This window comes from Taudactylus pleione, unplaced genomic scaffold, assembly GCF_031769625.1.
Source record: "Taudactylus pleione unplaced genomic scaffold, aTauple2 ptg000113l, whole genome shotgun sequence".
Taxonomy (NCBI): Eukaryota; Metazoa; Chordata; class Amphibia; order Anura; family Myobatrachidae; genus Taudactylus; species Taudactylus pleione.
Window position 1 is genome coordinate 14,126,935 of NW_028284515.1, and position 19,759 is coordinate 14,146,693.

At 42.6% G+C, this 19,759-nt stretch overlaps 1 protein-coding gene across 1 annotated transcript in view; it reads right to left on the reverse strand.

Moving 5' to 3' along the window:
• The window catches only part of EHD4 (EH domain containing 4), a 91,090-nt gene that overhangs the window by 41,695 nt on the left and 29,636 nt on the right, over nt 1–19,759 (reverse strand). The window contains exons 3-4 of the mRNA XM_088471254.1: nt 17,134–17,231; nt 1,118–1,530 (exon numbers count right to left, since the gene is read on the reverse strand). Coding sequence (XP_088327380.1) covers nt 1,118–1,530; nt 17,134–17,231 — 511 coding nt within the window. The remainder of the gene's footprint in view (nt 1–1,117; nt 1,531–17,133; nt 17,232–19,759) is intronic.

The window sequence follows — 19,759 nt, forward strand, 5'->3', positions numbered from 1 at the left end:
GGCAACTCAACAGGAAAAGCCTGTGAGTGACATGGTCGCGGTTCTCCGTCCGCCATTAGAATGCTGGGAGCCAGTGATCTGTATCATGCTTCCTGATTTTACACTAACGATGCCATTCACTATTGTTTAACAGTCATAAGAAGCTTTATAATTAACAGAATAATTCCTTCGCCTCTGGCTGTGTTATTATTGGCAATGTACTGGATTTGTGGAATGAAGAACACAAAATAAAATAAACCTCTGTATAATGTAGCTATCATTTGGGTCAATAATTAAATAGCTACCAGTTGCATGAGTCAGATGACCTCATACATTGTTACCGTCTGACCTATATGCCATCCGTCCTAACCAATATCTGACTTTCCATTGGATTTAGATCAGAATCAACTGTTTTTTTTTGGAACATACACATTGTGACCTGAAGCCAAATCTCAACGTGTATGGGCTCCTTTAAGGATCAAGTCTGAGGCCAAAAATTAACTGGGCACAACATTCATGTGGAGATAAATCATGGCCAACATTTTGTTTACCACAATAAAATGGCTGCCAGATTATGAGCAGATGTCATTGCGAGTGAACAGACGGTGCGAGGATGTGCGATTGTGGTAAATAATCATAGCGCTATCCTCAGGTGGTGTTATATGTAACTAGACAAGCAATGAAAAGCTCAGATTTTGTTGGCTAAAAGCGGTAATACACATTTTGCCGCTGTAGTTGAATTAGCCACAGGCGTTAACGAGTAAAGCCAAAAGGCACCGCTGGTGACATCGTCGATTTCACCATGGTCTGCCTTTTTATACATTTTGGAGAAAAATCATTTGAGCCACATAAAGGGGTTATCACTGCCCTATACATCTGCCCTATAGATTATAGACTCTGCAGGGACTGATGTGACAGAATGAATATTCTACGTAGAGCCCTGTGTAAAATGCTGGTGCTATATAAAATAGCTGGTAAGTTATAAATGTATGTGTGAGGGATAAAACGTACAAGATATGAAGGTTTCCTTATACCATTGACCTGACTGACTACCATGGACAATCAGAGGATTTTTCCTAATAATCCCAGTCTCCCCTACATTGATACAGACATCACATGCATACAACACACATCTTACCTTTGCAAGACGAGCTCTCTTTATAAGGTCATTTAGTTTGCGCAGGGCAGCATTCCGTGGGAGGCTCTGGATATCCCGGAATAAATCCTGAGCTTCCATTTCAAAGAGTTTCCTGTTCTCCGTATTCTGTAGGGGCTTAGCCCAGAAAGAGCCTATGTACACCCGTACCACCTCCGGGGTGTTAATCACCTTTCCCAAGGACCACATTAGGGCACCATAGACTCTCATCAGCTGCTGAGTATCCACCTGGTCAGCTTTGTTCAGCACCACTCGGATTTTGTCATCCTGACCTCTAAAGGCTTTGATGGCCTCTGAGAACTCATCAGATATGTCCAGTTTGTGAGCGTCAAAAAGAAGAATAATCCGGTCAACTCGTTCTGCAAACCACTGCAAGACCTGGCAGAAGTCATAGCCTAGAGAAACCCCAAAATAGAGTATTAATAGCAGCAATTCCTACAGTACAGATGGACATTGTCATGACCAGATTATATAAAGAAATCATGTAGCAGGGAAGTCCAACACATCTGTCGCGAGATGATCGGAGACAGTGTATTGCCAGGAACAGTATACAAACTACTTGGCACGAGTAAAGCATATCCAAACACTTCATTGAATACACACATACTGTTGCATACCATCAATACACAAAGGGACAGCCTAGAAACTACTCTCCACTATGCAAGTGTATTCAACAGTGTTTGAAAACAGTTGCATCATGGCAAGCAGTTTGCAGACTGTCCCTTTCTCGCAGCCTGCCACCACGAGGAGCCAGCATGCCAGCCAGCGTGGCAAGCAAACTACATACCCACAAAGACGCGTTCGGGGCCCCGTGGGCCATTATTATGTGATATGGTTTGTAACACCTAAACCTTTAATTTAATTTTTTATTTTAACAAATTCCCAGATAAACACCCTTGTTTTAGAAAAAGTGGAGTGGTTTTGGGAAGGTGGGGTAACTCTCGACTAGTTTTGATACATGAAAGTAGATCATAACGTGCTGGAAACTGGACATGCCTGTCATGTAGCATCAATTACACAATATTTGCAAGAAACATTTCTTTGTCTATAGAGCTATCAATAGACGAAGGAAAGTTTCTTGCAAATATTGTATATCTGTCTCTATATTCTTTAAGAAACCACAATTTTCTCATGCAAAAATTGAGGATATGCACCAGAAGTGAATGCAAATGATCCCTTGACTCTACTCTCTGCTGCAAGTCCCTTTACCAAACAACTATACTTCCTCATAATGAGGCATAATAGCATTACTGAATTCTTATATAGCACCTGCATACACAGTAGTACTATTTGGGAACAAGCAATAATAATACAAGCCAAGGTAGTAGCAGACAAAGAGGTAATAGGGCCCTGCTCACAAACTTACAAAATGTACAAGAAAAGAAGTTGGGTACAAGGTTATTGGATCCATCAGACTGCAATGGAAAAAGGTGCTTGGAGGGGTTCATATAATCCAGACACACAGCAGTATTGGTTTGGGAGTTGGTAAGTTGTTCGGGTACAGAAAGAGTAAATGAAAGTTCGCGTGACCTCTGTAGAGAAGTGGTAATCACTTAGAATATTTTAGGGAGGTCAAGAAGGTGGTTCGGGACTTTCAGAAGCTTGCCTGAAAAAGTAACGTCCAGTGGATGTTTGAAGCTTTTACTGTTAGGAGAAAGTTTATTTCACAAAGTGGGTGCAGTCTGAAATAAGTCCTGGAACCAGGAATGAGAGTGGGTAATAAAGTGAGGAGGAGAGGTGCACATCCTGGCCTGTGCAGAATACTTGAGATCAGATTGAATAAAGTCATAATGTCAACACCACAAAGTCAACAGGATATCAAATTGCGGAAATGTGTAAATTATACAGCAAAAATGCTGCCCCCTTGCCCTCTGTAATAAAGGTAATCGTTGTAAAAAAAGACAGCGGCACTGAGGGTCTTGGTTCTTATGATGTATAATGGCTCCAATGTTTCAGGGCTCTGTCGCCCTTTTGTCAAGGTAGTACCTTGACAAATGGGCGACAGAGCCCTAAAACGTCGGAGCTAATATACATCATAAGAACCAAGACCCTCAGTGCCGCTGTCTTTTTTACAACAAATATATATATATATATATATATATACACATACACACATGCATATATATCAGGGCTTGCCAAATTTTTCTAAAACTTAGGAGCCAGGATTAAAGTGTAGGAGCCAGACCCCTCCCCCCCCCTCGAAGCATTACTGAGCACCTACGCCCCTGACAAACAACCCCCAGTAGTAATCCCCCCTCTGCAGTGCCCCCAGTAATAATCCCCCCTCTGCAGTCCCCCCAGTAGTAATCCCCCCTCTGCAGTGCCCCCAGTAGTAATCCCCCCCTCTGCAGTGCCCCCAGTAGTGATCCCCCCTCTGCAGTACCCCCAGTAGTGATGCCCCCTCTGCAGTGCCCCCAGTAGTGATCCCCCCTGCAGTGCCCACAGTAGTAATCCCCCCTCTGCAGTGTCCCCAGTAGTAATCCCCCCTCTGCAGTGCCCCCTGTAGTAATCCCCCCTCTGCAGTGCCCCCAGTGGTGGTTCCCTTATGTAGTGCCTCTTTGATCAGTGCTCCAGCCGGTTCACTCCGTGAACGACGCAGCAACCAATGAGAGTCTGACAGACTCTCATCGGCTGCTATAACAAACATACAGCCGCCCCTGACGGCTGTATGTTTGCTATTCTGTAGTGTGGACCGCGCTCGCGGTCTGCACTACAGGGCCCGGGGGTTGCTGAAAACCTGGTCGCCAGGCAGCCAAATCTGGTCGCCATGGCGACCTGGCCCCAGGGTTTTGTCGAGCCCTGATAGAGATTATATATATATATATATATATATATATATATACATACATACATACACACACATATATACACAAACTTTTGTCCAAATGTACAATGCTACGTAGAAGGCCGGCGTTTTATGGGCATTCTATAGAATTAGAACAACTCAGCATTACAAGAGCTTTTTTAGCGGATTTCAAAATAGGAAAATAGAAAGTTTTTGTTCAAATAAATAAAAAGTCATTGTGTGGTACATAAACTTCCTTTCTCCTCCCTTATCTCTGCAGAGCACATAATAGCCTGACAAAATGTACTACTTTATCAGGCTCCGACAGTCCTCATAAAGGTGAAAAAACATAACATCCATTTTTAAACCAACAAAATCTGAAAGCCAGTTACCATACTAAAATGTAAACAGTATTAGAGGAACTTAAAATGTTTTAACTATTTTTAACACAAAGAAATGAGAATTGTGATGTGCATATGAAACTCTAGTGTGATGCCCTTCAATGATGATGAAGGCAATAAAATCTAATCCTTAATAATGGAGGTGAGATGGAAACCTGAAATAAACTTTATTTTTATTGGGGGGCATTTGGAGGAGGGTTGTTTTTTTTAAATCAACTGCAAGACTGTCAGCAATTACATGGACGGGAATGCCGGCTGTCAGAATCCCGACATGGGACTAAAGATAGGCGTCGAAATTCCGGCCCACCGGCACCTGTTGGGATTCTTCCCGATCGGGATGCCAGCATTGGTTGGTGTTTTGACCGCCGGCATCTCATCCATCGGTATATCATAGCGATTTCATATGGACAGTCACAAGCTTTTGGGGCTGAAGCAGGGGTTGGGTATGGGATGCCAGTGCTCGGGATCCCGACGGTCAGAATCCCGACAGGGTTAAGATACCGACACCTGTTGGTAAGTATCCTAACCCTACCCCTATCCCTCCCCGTTGTCTAAACCTAACCCTCCCCCGGCAGCCTAAACCCACCCCCCCCTAGTACCTAACCCCAACCCTCCCCCTAGTGCCTAACCCCAACCTCTAACACTAACCCTCCCCCCTAACCCCACTACTTATTGTCGGGATGCTGGCACCGGGATTCTGACTGGTGTGTGGATTGCCAGCGCCGGCATCCCGACAGCCGGGTTTAAACTACATCCCTGAAGCAGAGTTGCATGCAAGTCAGGTTTGTGACCAGATCCTTAGCATGAAGCATGCTCTGTAGCTTAATGTACACAACTATTAGCATCTACGGTATTTAGGGGTTTATGTATCAAGCCTTCAAAAGCATGGAGAAGTGGACCAGTGGAGAAGATGCCCATAGCAACCAATCAGCTTTGAAGTAGCATTTATCAAGTACAGTCTATAAAATAAAAGGTAGGAGCTGATTGGTTGCTATGTGCAACTTCTCCACTAGTTCAATTCTCCACACTTCACTGCTTGATACATAGACCCCTCAGAGTTGTATGAAACTCGCATCTACAGCTGAAGTGTCCTAACTGTAAATTAAATTACAGCTGCCATAAACCATTTCCCGAAAGCAAAATTTACTAATTATTTTCCACCAACCTCACGTATACGCAGGAAATTAAATTCCAGATAGGGAAATCCTGAGAATACAGATCCAAGGTTCTCGAATTCCAACTTCAAAAGAGGGGTGTTAACACTACAGCAATTGTGATCTGTTTGATCCTGGCCTATTTAGTACAATAGAAAAGTGAACGTCAAACCTTTAAATGGTTTGAAAATTTGAAAAAAAAAAAAAAAGGGAAAAAATTATTCATTAACACTTTTATATTTACTTTGAGAGTGAGACAAAAATATATTGTCCTCGATGAAGCCATGAAACTATAATGTGGTTCAATAAATTATTTTAAAATGTATTAAACCTAAATGGGAATTATATTTTTAAAGTGGTTATCTATATATAGACACTCCCCCCTCTTTAGCAGGTTTCCCTGATGGTCTTAACCATGTGAAACCCCCCCCCCCTTTTCATTGTCGGTGCTGAGAACTTCCAGATCTGGAGGACCAGACAGGAAGCCCTATAGCATCCACATCTGGCTTGTCAGCTGAATCTGTACAGTCAGGTGCTGCCGGCACTGGAGACCACCTGGATCTGCATGCCTTCTCCTGCTCTAAAGCTTTATGTCACTTCTTTGGAAAGTTGGGTCCTCACCCCTGAGTGCAACTTCAAAATGAATTATTTTCTTAATTATGCTTAGCAAAGGGTACTGTATAGTATGTACATAATTCAAATCAGGAGGATTGTGCCTGCATCACTAGGTGTGCTGTCCTTTTCTTGTCTGATGTCAGTAATCAGCTGCAGTATCACACATATCCTTATGTTACTGTTACAATGAGGGATGGTCACACTTAAAAAACAAAATTCTGAGAAGAGATAATGGAATTATGGCAAAGAATAGCAAAATAATGCCAACCAACCGTGTAGGACCTGCTGCCTTCATCTGGCGAGGCCAGATTATACAACCTGGTATCTTCTCCAACATGTTGTACGACATATGCTATATCCCCTTGATATTTCCATTAGGCCCCGCCACCTTTACAGGAAGACCCTGCTATTTGTGGGTTAGTGAGGGGGCGGGGCTAAATGACACAAATTTGCATAATTTAGTCCCGCCACCTCCCTACGGACACGCAAATTTCTCGGAAAATCTCCCCATCCTGCCCACTTCACTAGGAAGTGGGCGTTATGCGGGAGATTTGCCTACTCTTTCGGGAGTGCGGGGGGGGTAAACGAAAAACCAGGAGCCTCCCGCGACTCCCGGGAGAGTAGGCATGTATGAATATAGTATAATCCATTGGATTAAACTATATTGAATATTTAACAAGTGCCGCCAATTGTTTATCTCTGTACGGGACCCTAGGGTGTATGGATGGCACCTACGCGATAATTACATTTGTGGAGTGAGTTCTGGGATTTTGCTGCTGTATATATATAATACACAGAAGTAAAAAACGGCGCTAAATACACTGCTAACAGTATTCATTTGTGTACATAAATGTGATATGCACTTATATTTCAATATTTAGTATGGTGGTAAATCAGAATCATAAATAAGATCATGAAAAGCAAGAGATATACAGCGCCTAATAGTGCTTTAAAAATTGTTATCCACAATATAATTTGAAATCCTCGATTGTTGCGGGAAGACCGTTTAGATAGTAAAATGTTTATATATAGAAAAGGAAATAGAAAAGGAAAACAACATCATAACATTGGGCGTATTTTTACGAACTTTTCTGTCCCACTTTAAACATCCAATATCATTATCAGTGCATATGGTTTGTAGTTCAGGGTTAATTGTAGGGACATCAGCCCCATTTATTCTATGCACAACCCAGCCAAATTTTCTTCACTGAAAGTATTTTTATTAAAAGAAAAAAACATAAAAATAAGTAAATAACAAAAGAATAAGATACCCTATTACATTGTGGAACTCCGTAGGTATTGCACGCACAATGTTAAAAACATATAAGTTGCTTATCTGTCCAAATAAGGAGTCAGGGAAATGTAGCAACCAACGCGTTTCATCTGCAGGTCAGATTACTTCAAAGGGATAAATGAGACTGAGGACTTTTGTGTCTTTATAGGGCTATCAGTCTACTGGGCAGGAAATGAAATTTTACGGTTTTGCTGGATTCTAATAATCATAGTTTAATATGTTAAATATAACCCTCCAAGAGGGAGTTAGGGAAAGGACTAATTATTGACTATCATTAGAAACAGGTTTCTTAAATTCAATAGTCATACAAAAGTAAAGAAAAGGTTCAAATCATGGACACGAGATGCTGGGGTGAGTTAGGACCGGATTTAGGAAACACTGTAGACTATATATTTCAAGATGTATAGGTTAGCGTTTCTGGATGTTCTTCTTTGATATATACATTTCTTAACATTGTTTATTGAGTCATTGCTGTACGTTATTTAGCACGTAATACATTTGTTTGTAGTAACTATCAGCACTAGCCTTTTGTTTTCCACATTTTAATTTGGGAGCCAATTACCCTATTTAGGGAATTAGCAGCAGAGTACACCGTCATTCCTTCATTATCGTTATATTGTTATAGTCACTGATCTTTAGCACGCATCATTTTTCTCTCTCACTCGAGATAGGAAAAGGTTTCTCCAACATTTCAGCAATTTAATGCTTTCAATCAGGGACAATTGGAATGAAGTTGTGTAAATTGTAACTACCCACAAGCCCATCTATCAATGTATTTGTATTTCTATGCTTGGCATTTTGACCTTATCATCACAAGTATAATGACATCTGCAGGCAGCACAGAGTTAATGTGGCACACTTTAAGAAGTGAATAGGTGTTTTATTAAATAACCCTCTCCCAGTACAATCTTCTCCTGTTATGTGCACAAGGTCTCAGACAATTGCACTGTATTCCTAGAACCAATCACATCCTGTTCGTGAAACAGAAAATATTACACAATTGACAACTGCTTTGCACAGCCTCAATCACACTGTATATGGCAGGCAATCACACAGCCTCAATCACACTGTATATGGCAGGCAATCACACAGCCTCAATCACACTGTATATGGCAGGCAATCACACAGCCTCAATCACACTGTATATGGCAGGCAATCACACAGCCTCAATCACACTGTATATGGCAGGCAATCACACAGCCTCAATCACACTGTATATGGCAGGCAATCACACAGCCTCAATCACACTGTATATGGCAGGCAATCACACAGCCTCAATCACACTGTATATGGCAGGCAATCACACAGCCTCATGCACACAGTACATGGCAGGCAATCACACAGCCTCATGTACACAGTACATGGCAGGCAGTCACACAGCCTCATGTACACACTACATGGCAGGCAGTCACACAGCCTCATGCACACTGTATATGGCAGGCAATCACACAGCCTCATGCACACAGTACTCGGCAGGCAGTCACACAGCCTCATGCACACAGTACTTGGCAGGCAGTCACACAGCCTCATGCACACACTACTTTTGGAGGCAGTCGCACAACCTCATGCACACACTACTTTGGGAGGCAGTCGCACAACCTCATGTACACACTACTTTGGGAGGCAGTCACACAGCCTCATGCACACACTACATGGCAGGCAGTCACACAGCCTCATGTACACACTACATGGCAGGCAGTCGCACAACCTCATGCACACACTACTTTGGGAGGCAGTCTGTGCAGCTGCCTGCCATGTAGTGTGTGCAGGTCTAATTAAATACGGCTGTATAGTCTGCCAAGATCCTGTGCGACTGCCTGCCATGTAGTATGTGTATGAGACTGTGCGCCTAATGCATACACTACATGGCAGGCAGTCGCACAGGATCTTGGCAAACTATACAGCCGTATTTAATTAGACCCTTTGATACATAGAACAGCCTAATTTTACGATACCACGCGGCAACTGCACACAGACAGACAGAAGCACACTGCAGTGGAGCAAGTAGGCCACAGTCAAAAACTAAATCATCAGAACAACCACAGTTTCTGTACTGTTCATGCCGAAACACTACCTGCAGCTACCAACAGGTGGGACTGGAGAGGGGAGGCTGGAATGAGGATGTTGGGACTGGAGGAAGCCACCTTACCAACAAAGGGCCTGATTTAGAGCCGCACGCAATGCAATGTTCACATAAATGAGTGATTTGTTGGTACTGCACGTGTGGGGGAAATTCCTAAAAACTCCTATAGGGCCTGTGTTACACAGAGTGTACTCACAAAGGCGCTGTTGTTATTGAGACGCACAGTGTCAGAAATGCCTTGGAAAAGTGATGGGTGTACCTAGGCAATGACATGGAGGAGGCTTAGCACGGAGACCGCACATCTTATGGGAGGGTTATTAAGAGTGTCGCGGCCATATATTGCTGAAAGTGGTTGCATACACATTAGATGCACCAAATCGGTATATCAGCGCCTATGGATGCCGACAGTGGGCGTCTCATTCCTTGCAGTCGGACGCACACCAGGGAAGGGCTTTGTAGCTGCCCCTGCATAAAGTCAAAGACAGGCGACCAATACAGGCAGCGTCTCTAACCAACTCTGGATCAGTCCCAAAACCTTCTGTTCCTCCAACCCTGCATTAGAATACACAGGTGTACGTAACAGTCTCAGCACACTGGGGTCAATGAGTCACAGAATTTTTATGTGAAAAGAAAATCACTAATAATGAATTACTTTGCTTCTTCTTCTATGACATTTGATGAGGGGTTCACTGTTTTTTGGGGGTGTTTTTTTTACAATGGTAGATTGCAATATATCAGTATAAATCTATATATAGTATTAAACGATTTGCCCGATTCCGACAGTCGGAACGACAAAACATTAAACCGTTAAGTGTGTGCTCAATATGTTGTGCGGTGCGCGCTCCTATGGGGTAGTCAGCTGACATATTGGGTCAGGCATCAGATCATCTAGTGAGAACCAGCTGCCCGATATGTAGGCCCGTCGGCGGGGGTGGCGGAGGGGGTCGCTGGTCGCATCGCTGGGTACAAACCACGGACATGCAGTCATTCTCCTGAGATTTGGAATACAAAGAAGATATTTATAAACTTATAAACCTCTTCTTTGTTTATTATAATCATTTTTGTAGCTAACACTCACCAGCTTTGTGGAACTTCCTTGGACTGCAGGGAGACGAGAGATGAGGCAGCAACAGCTCAGCCTCGCTTCTGTATAGTCAAACACTGCTTGCAAAGCTGGGGGCGGGGCCACACCGTGGGAAGTAAACTGCACAGAAAGAGGGCTAATAGAGGCATGCCTCCTAATATTGGGGAGGGGCACGCCTTGAGCACTGGTGGACACCCTGGATGTGTCATGTGACAAGGAAATGCACTGCAGTGTTTAGAGATCGGAGTTCAGTCAGCAGCAAGAGAAGACACAGTGATGCAGGTAGGAGAATCAATGAACACTGAAGCTTAGTGTAGTGTGGGGAGAGTTACAGTGAGTAGGGGGTGAGACAGGCTCCCAGCACTCAGACCCATCACCATGTGTGCTTCCCCAGCCACTGACCTCACCACATGCCACCCTAACGGTTTTCAAACTGTGAGGGATTTGAGGGCAGGAAATCAAAAAGCCCTTATTATGTTGTGTGTCCTGTGGCATATTACAGGTTATGGAATGTAGAGCAGGAGGTTTCTTAATGAAAGTATTTTTTGGTACTGTGAGGGGCATAGGAAAGCCTTTTGGTTAATGCCCTGTCATAATAGCAATGGTGACTGTATTAAAAGACATGACAAGGTTTTTATTAGCATTTTAATTTCACTCAGGAGAAGATGTTGGGTGGTCATTAGACGTATCTCTCTGAGGGCATCCTATGACCAGGAAACCCAATTAAACAAGGCCTTTGACCTGGGGTCACATGGTGATTACCTAGACCTGTGAAGCAGGAAACCTTTCACAACAGGTAGCTGCAAGTGTATTCCGTTTGGTCACTCAGGTGTGATTAGATACAACCTGTCATATTTGAGCTGGTTTATTATATAAAATTGACTTGTCTATAAGAGCTGGAAGCTTGAAGCATATATCTGATATATCTGAACTAAAGACGCAGGTTGGGTGCAATTCGCAAATCACTGAGAAGTACAGTTTTAAAGATATGAGATCTCTCAAGAATGCACTGAGGTCGTGGGTTCGATACCCACTACGGCCCTACCTGTGTGGAGTTTGTATATTCTCCCTGTGCTTGTGTGGGTTTCCTCCGGGTGCTCCAGGTTTCCTCCCACACTCCAAAAATATACTGGTAGGTTAATTGGCTCCCAACAAAATTACCCCTAGTGTGTATGTGTGTGAGCATGTGATAGGGAACATAGATTGTAAGCTCCACTGGGGCAGGGACTGATGTGAATGGCCAAATATTCTCTGTAAAGCGCTGCGGAATATGTATGCGCTATATAAATAACTGGTAATAATAATAAGAAGAAGAATGCATGATATCTATACTCATCGAATAGCTAAAATAAGGAGAATTAAGGTGAAAAATCCCATATTTTAGAAAATCCTTTCCGCAGGGGGAAGTATATGAAGAATTATTTGGCTTTAAGTTAAAAAGGGACTTCGTAGTTTGGGAGGATCCTAGACCCAAATAACTAATTAACCATTCAGCCAAGACTGAGATTACATCATCCAAGGTGGGATGTTCTACTGACAAAAAGGTATGAGGTACCTTTGTTCTGAGTTCAGACTGGAAGATCAATGTCTGTATTGAACGTTTGTAACCTGCATTTTCCTTCTGTTCTCCCCGGCCAGATTTCTGCATTTTATATGTAAGTGTAACTTTTAATTTGTATATTGTGATACATGTAAGTAACTATGTAACCAATTTCTCTGTAATATTCTTTTTAACGAAGCATTAGTACTCCTTTTGTAAATAAAGTATTCTTTATTAGTTTATTTCATATATGCTCAGAAAACCCATGAAGACTGCCACAGCGACACTACATCCATTGTTAATTGCTAGAAGCAGAGGGGCGGTCTCAGCGAACTGTATGGTCGTCTGTGATACCAAGCCTGCGCATTTGGGAGAGGTTACGCTATAACGGTGTTAATAGCAGTAGCAGGGACGGTCTCAGTGAACTGTATGGTCGTCTGTGATACCAAGCCTGCACATTTGGGAGAGGTTACGCTATAACAGTGTTAATAGCAGTAGCAGGGGCGGTCTCAGTGAACTGTATGGTCGTCTGTGATGCCAAGCCTGCACATTTGGGAGAGGTTACGCTATAACGGTGTTAATAGCAGTAGCAGGGGAGGTCTCAGTGAACTGTATGGTCGTCTGTGATGCCAAGCCTGCGCATTTGGGAGAGGTTACGCTATAACGGTATTAGTAGCAGGGGCGGTCTCAGTGAACTGTATGGTCGTCTGTGATGCCAAGCCTGCACATTTGGGAGAGGTTACGCTATAACTGTATTAATAGCAGTAGCAGGGGCGGTCTCAGTGAACTGTATGGTCGTCTGTGATGCCAAGCCTGCGCATTTGGGAGAGGTTACGCTATAACGGTATTAGTAGCAGGGGCGGTCTCAGTGAACTGTATGGTCGTCTGTGATGCCAAGCCTGCGCATTTGGGAGAGGTTACGCTATAACAGTATTAATAGCAGTAGCAGGGGCGCTCTCAGTGAACTGTATGGTCGTCTGTGATGCCAATTCTGCACATTTGGGAGAGGTTACGCTATAACTGTATTAATAGCAGTAGCAGGGGCGGTCTCAGTGAACTGTATGGTGGTCTGTGATGCCAAGCCTGCGCATTTGGGAGAGGTTACGCTATAACGGTATTAGTAGCAGGGGCGGTCTCAGTGAACTGTATGGTCGTCTGTGATGCCAAGCCTGCGCATTTGGGAGAGGTTATGCTATAACAGTATTAATAGCAGTAACAGGGGCGATCTCAGTGAACTGCATGGTTGTCTGTGATGCCAATCGTGCACATTTGGGAGAGGTTATGCTATAATGGTATTAATAGCAGTAGCAGGGGCGGTCTCAGTGAACTGTATGGTGGACTGTGATGCCAAGCCTGTGCATTTGGGAGAGGTTATGCTATAATGGTATTAATAGCAGTAGCAGGGGCGGTCTCAGTGACCTGTATGGTCGTCTGTGATGCCAAGCCTGCACATTTGGGAGAGGTTACGCTATAACGGTATTAATAGCAGTAGCAGGGGCGGTCTCAGTGAACTGTATGATGGTCTGTGATGCCAAGCCTGCGCATTTGGGAGAGGTTACGCTATAATGGTGTTAGTAGCAGTAGCAGGGGCGATCTCAGTGACTGTATGGTCGTCTGTGATGCCAAGCCTGCGCATTTGGGAGAGGTTACGCTATAACAGTATTAATAGCAGTAGCAGGGGCGGTCTCAGTGAACTGTATGGTGGTCTGTGATGCCAAGCCTGTGCATTTGGGAGAGGTTACGCTATAACAGTATTAATAGCAGTAACAGGGGCGATCTCAGTGAACTGTATGGTCGTCTGTGATGCCAAGCCTGCACATTTGGGAGAGGTTATGCTATAATGGTATTAATAGCAGTAGCAGGGGCGGTCTCAGTGAACTGTATGGTCCTCTGTGATGCCAAGCCTGCGCATTTGGGAGAGGTTACGCTATAATGGTGTTAGTAGCAGTAGCAGGGGCGATCTCAGTGACTGTATGGTCGTCTGTGATGCCAAGCCTGCGCATTTGGGAGAGGTTACGCTATAACGGTGTTAATAGCAGTAGCAGGGGTGGTCTCAGTGAACTGTATGGTCGTCTGTGACGCTGAGCCTGGGCAATTGTGAGAGATTATGTTAGAACCGTTGAGAATTGCTAAAAACAAATTCTGGTGCCTAGTCTGTGCAATTGTTAGTTAGATAGAGGACCGGTGGCACTTCCATCGATGGTAGCAGTAAAATAAGCATGTAAAATAATGAAATCTCAAACACACACATACATTTACCAATGCTGCATTCACAAATGTATTTTGAGCAAAGCAGAAATGCTATAGCTCTGGCGGTGAAGGGGGTAGAAGGGCTGGTATTTGGGAAAGACGGCAGTGTATAGTGCAGTAAGCCGTACTATGTACACCAACACAACGCTGTCTCCTCCAGCAGGAAAACTGACTTAGTCATTCCCCCCTCTGGGGGTGACTCACAAATAGCAGGGATCCTAGACACTGTACCACTGCCAGGTGGGAAGAGGATCATTATATTTCTGGGTGGAGTTCATTTAAAAAAGGTAGCTAATTATATTTCTTGCTTTAGGACATCCTGCCCTACTGAAGGCATGTTCTGTTTTCCAAGTGACCTTTGTATTGACCTTGAGACTATGTAAGGACAGACTAGTGCATGTGTCTTGTACAGTGCATGGGAACAGGTTTGTGTTGTCTTGTGGAGATAAGAAAGAGGAAAAATACAATAAATGACTGACAAGGGAGTACACAAGATAAAAATACACAGTGACACAAGTTCATGTGACAGGGTTCTGTAACAGGCAGTCTCAGTGAACACAAAGCATAGTATGGATTCATGTTCTTGGTCAGATGAAGCAAGTGATCAAAAATGTATTTATTTTTTCGAGATTTTAGGTGTTTAAAAACAGGATATGGAAAATGTATAAGAGCCCACGCACAAATGTATCAACGAGTGATATTCTTGTGATCACTGGTTACTAATCTTAAATGGTGCTCCAACCAATCAGCTCCTGTCATTTTTCAAACACATGACAGTTAGGAGCTGATTGGTTGGAGCACCGTTTAAGATTAGGAACGCATGATAAAAAGAATGTTACTTGTTTGATAAATCAGCCTAAGGTTTGCGACATCATACGCTTACTTTTGCACAAGAGCGTTTGGAGAAGCTGGACGCTGGTTGACTGAATGCATTTTAGGTACATTAAGGGCGGGATTCAATTAGCCCCGTTAACTGAGCTCCTGAGACCCGAAAAGAAATCCCTGTTAACAGTGCAGTTATCAGGTGATACATGCCAGTTAACGCACAGGTCCGTGAACTTATCACAGATACTGTGCATTGACACCCAATAACCGGTGTTAGTGCACGAATGTGGGATGCTAATTGAATGGCCAGGGGCGTTAAAGCCCAAAGCTACCTCCTGTTATTACCTGCGGTAATTGAATTCCCCCATAGTTTTGGAAACAATGTCCTTTCTGGAGCAAGTTTCCCCAATTGAGTAGTCAGTACCACTTCTTTGAAATAAATAGTTTATTGAAGATACACAGTAAGTCATTAATACAAACGTGTCTTGATCTTTTGGTACAGCATGTGATAAACTGTATAAATGTTACGCGTTTCACAGGACTGCTGGCCACTTCCTCAGGCAGGTTATGCCTATTTTTTTTCTGACAGTCCTATTGCTGCAATCAGAATAAACACGCTTTTTATCCTTGCAGAGTGCCAGCATCTAGCTTGGTCTGTGATAGGGATTTTTAGCAGGGGGACGGGGTCTAAATTGTGGGCCATAACTTGTCCAAAACTCACTGGTAGCATATTAGAAGCCACTGAGTGCTTTACAACCATAAAAGGCACAGCTCTACAGGCAAGTGCTTTTATATGAAACATTGAAATATCTCTAGGGGGAGATTCAATTGTTCTTTGGGCGCCCACTGGAGCAATTCAATTGTTGCTCCGTTTGGGCGACCATGCCACGCGTACACACCCAAAAGCAAGGGGTTTAGCCACGTATAGCAGCTAACGTCCTGCTTTGGGCGCCAAACCGCTAGCTTGGGCATCCAAACTTATCCAACAGCCAACTTATCGCACATTTCTGCTCGTCACCTCAGGATGTGGCCAGCAGAAATGTGTCTAACTGTGGCTATGCGCGCCCGAACGGAGCAACAATTGAATTGTTTCCGAAGTGCACACATTAGTTTAGGTGCCCTTAATTCTATTAACCACAACATATTTTACAGGTGCTGGTACTGAACATTTAAGTAGCGACTATATTAAGGGGGAGTTCAATTAGTCATGGTAATTTACCCAATGCTAATTGATCCCCCGCGGCTATTTATTTAGCCCTGAAGGCAGGCCGCAGGCTTCATTTAACAGGAATCCCCAGTAAATTAAGCTGTTAACGGGTGTAAAGACCCTGTTAACACAAAGGTCTGTGAACTTTTCATGGATTCTACTGTATGTGATAACGCCCATTAACACGTTAATTTAACCGGCTTTAAAAAGGGTTTCTGGTAAAAAAAAGGGGCTCTAATCAAATAGTCCTGGGCATTAAAGCCCGAAGCTATCACCTTTTTTCACACCCGTTAAATTAACGGGTCTAATTGAATCCCCCCCTAAGTGGAGAAGACATCATCACATTAGTGGACACATTCATCAATGTGCCAATGCCCAATGTAGAAACTAGGGGACGGATGGGAGAGCAGAAACAGAATTAATCATTTGTTATACCTAAATGTACATGATCTGTATAACATATCAGCACAAGTCATTTTACATTAAAGGAAATAGATGTTTTATATTACAAAAAGACCACTTAAATCATGATTTACTAAATTTTGTATTTGCTACAGACACCAATTAGAAATAAAAATGCAGCAGTTCACTGCAATTCTACTAGAGGGAAAGCTTGTCTGAAAGCATTATACACAAGGGATATTGAAAAGTTAATTTACATGGGACAATAGACACAAACAATTCGGATGAGAGTCACTTGCTAACAATGACATTTTTTCACAAAAGGACTGTGCTTCCCCTACATACACCTGTCACCTACCTCTGCTAATACGCTGCTTTTCTCCAGAGAGGATTCCAGGGGAGTCAATGATGCTGATGCTTTTGAGAACCTGATTCGGCAGCTGAGAGCACATGAACCTGCAATACAGAAATGATGTTGTGTTAGTGAATAGGAGCTTCCATTACAAATCAGTGTGCCATTTATTTGGTTTTCTGACCAGAAGTATAGTATATATAAGAAAAAAAAAAAAAAAAAAAAAAAAAAATTATATATATATATATATATATATATATATATATATATATATATATATATATATATATATATATATATATATATATAAAGCTGCTGGCACTCTCCAATAAATCCCAGCTTACCCCAGTGCCCAAATGCTAAAACATGCACACTCCAAAAAATGGCAGGGACGATAGGATGATCGTATAGTAGAAAAAAATTATTAGCCAGCATTTCAAGGCTCAAAGCCTTTTCATCAGGGTCACATTAAAAAAAAAGGCAAGAACGTTTGTCTTTTAGTGTGTGACTCTGATCAAAAGGCTTTGAGCCTTGAAATGCTGGGCTAATATATTCTTTTATAATAATATATTATATATATATTTTTATCAATGTCCAGATGGGCAGCACTCCCGTTGAGCAAAACAAGGTCACCGGTGCCCTCCGTCGGTGATCCCAACAAGGAACCCCAGCAATACAGTCGAAGGCGGCGGCACTCAGATCAATAAGTCCAATCAACAGCAAGTAAATTCAACGTTTCAATGATTTTATTTCATCGTCATCAGGATAAAAGACAGTACAAAAAATTGCTCACCTTATACCCTTCTCCCACACCACGTGCAAACTCAAGGCTGCTGGGACCGGAAGTCGGCGTCACCATGTGACGTCATCAAGCAGTACCCATTGCCATGGCTCACACTAGCGGCAATCGGGACCGGAAATCGGCGTCAACAAGTGACGCTATTACTCAGTACCCGTTGCCAAGTGACAAAATATAAACAGATAACATACTACATAGGACAGACACGATATGCATATTACCACTGAAAGTGATACAACAGAGATAGGCACCTCAGATCAAAGAACTAGACACATCTAGTCAAAGAGCTTTCGCTAAGACAATATTACATATAAATACATTATAAGAAAATTATAACAATATGAAAAAGTTATTATAACAGGCAATGCAGTCCCAAATTTTCGTTTAACCCTTTTGGAGATAGGGTATTTAAACTATAGATCCAGCGGGTCTCCCACCTAAATAATTTCACCCCTAACAGACTCAGGGATGTGATCGATAATCATGTATCTCAATGTCGCAAGACTGTGTCCAGCTTGCGCAAAATATCGCAAAACCGGCTGGTCACTAGTCCTGCACTCTATAGCCATTCCAATTGAAGACCGGCGAAGCGCCATGCGCTCACGCAGTGTCCTGTCCGTTTTGCCCACATAACCTAGACCACACGGACATAGGATCAAGTAGACAATATATCTTGTAGTACAACTCAGCACATGTCTGATGTAGAAACTTTTACCACTACTTGGATGTTTAAATGAAGTTCCAACTGACAAATAACGACACGTCAAACAGTTCAAACATTTGTAACAACCGTTCTTCTTGGTGAGAAAATTCCTAGATGTACCTTTATTCAACCCAGTAACGTCAATTTTCATAATCCAATCTCTAAGGTTTCTCCCCCGGGTATAACACGGCATTACATCAGTGTCATGCAGCCCCAAATCTTTGTCTGTTTTGACAATAGGCCATCTATTCTTAACTACCCCACGTATACATCATCACTGGCTACATTGAAGTTATTAACCCAGGGCATACGCTTTCTAGGTGATTCTAGTCTGTTTTTGGTCAAAAGGCTATATCTAGGGTAAGAGAGTGCACGTTTTTAGCTCCCAATAGTTGTTGCAAATCATATCCTCTCTCTAGAAAATTAGTGACCATACTGTCAATATGAAATTCAGCATCCTTGTCATCATTACAAATCCGTCGTGCCCTAATGAACTGAGAGTAGGGCAAGCCGTATTTCAATGGCTTAGGGTGAAAACTAGAGGCATGTAAAAATGTATTCCTATCTGTGGGTTTTTTAAATAATGAAGTACTCAACACTCCTTCACAGTTTCACCTGCACATCCAGGAAATTAACACTACAAGGGTCAATAGTATAGGTAAATTTTACAGGACTGGTTATTATGAAGATCAAAAAAAGAACTAAAATCATGTTGGGTACCAGACCAAATCATAAATAAATAGTCAATATAACGTGTATAAAAAAAATCATATGTTTTGAAAACTCATGGTTGTTAAATAATAAATCCTATTCAATCTGAAACATAAACGAATTGGCGTACGATGGGGCCACATAGGACCCAATCGCACAGCCCGAGGTCTGTAAATAAAATCTCCCATCATACATAAAGTAGTTCTTAGTTAAAATCATCTCTAACAGATCCAACACCAGATCTACATCAAAACCTGTATATAACGGATTCCCAGAAATCAATATGCGTACTGCCTCTAAACCCGGTCCATTAGGAATAATGGTATAAAGATTGCAAACATCTATACTACATAAAAATGCATTATATGGAATCTCTCTTACATCAGACAATTTTTTAGAAAAGTAGTGTCAAGAAAGAA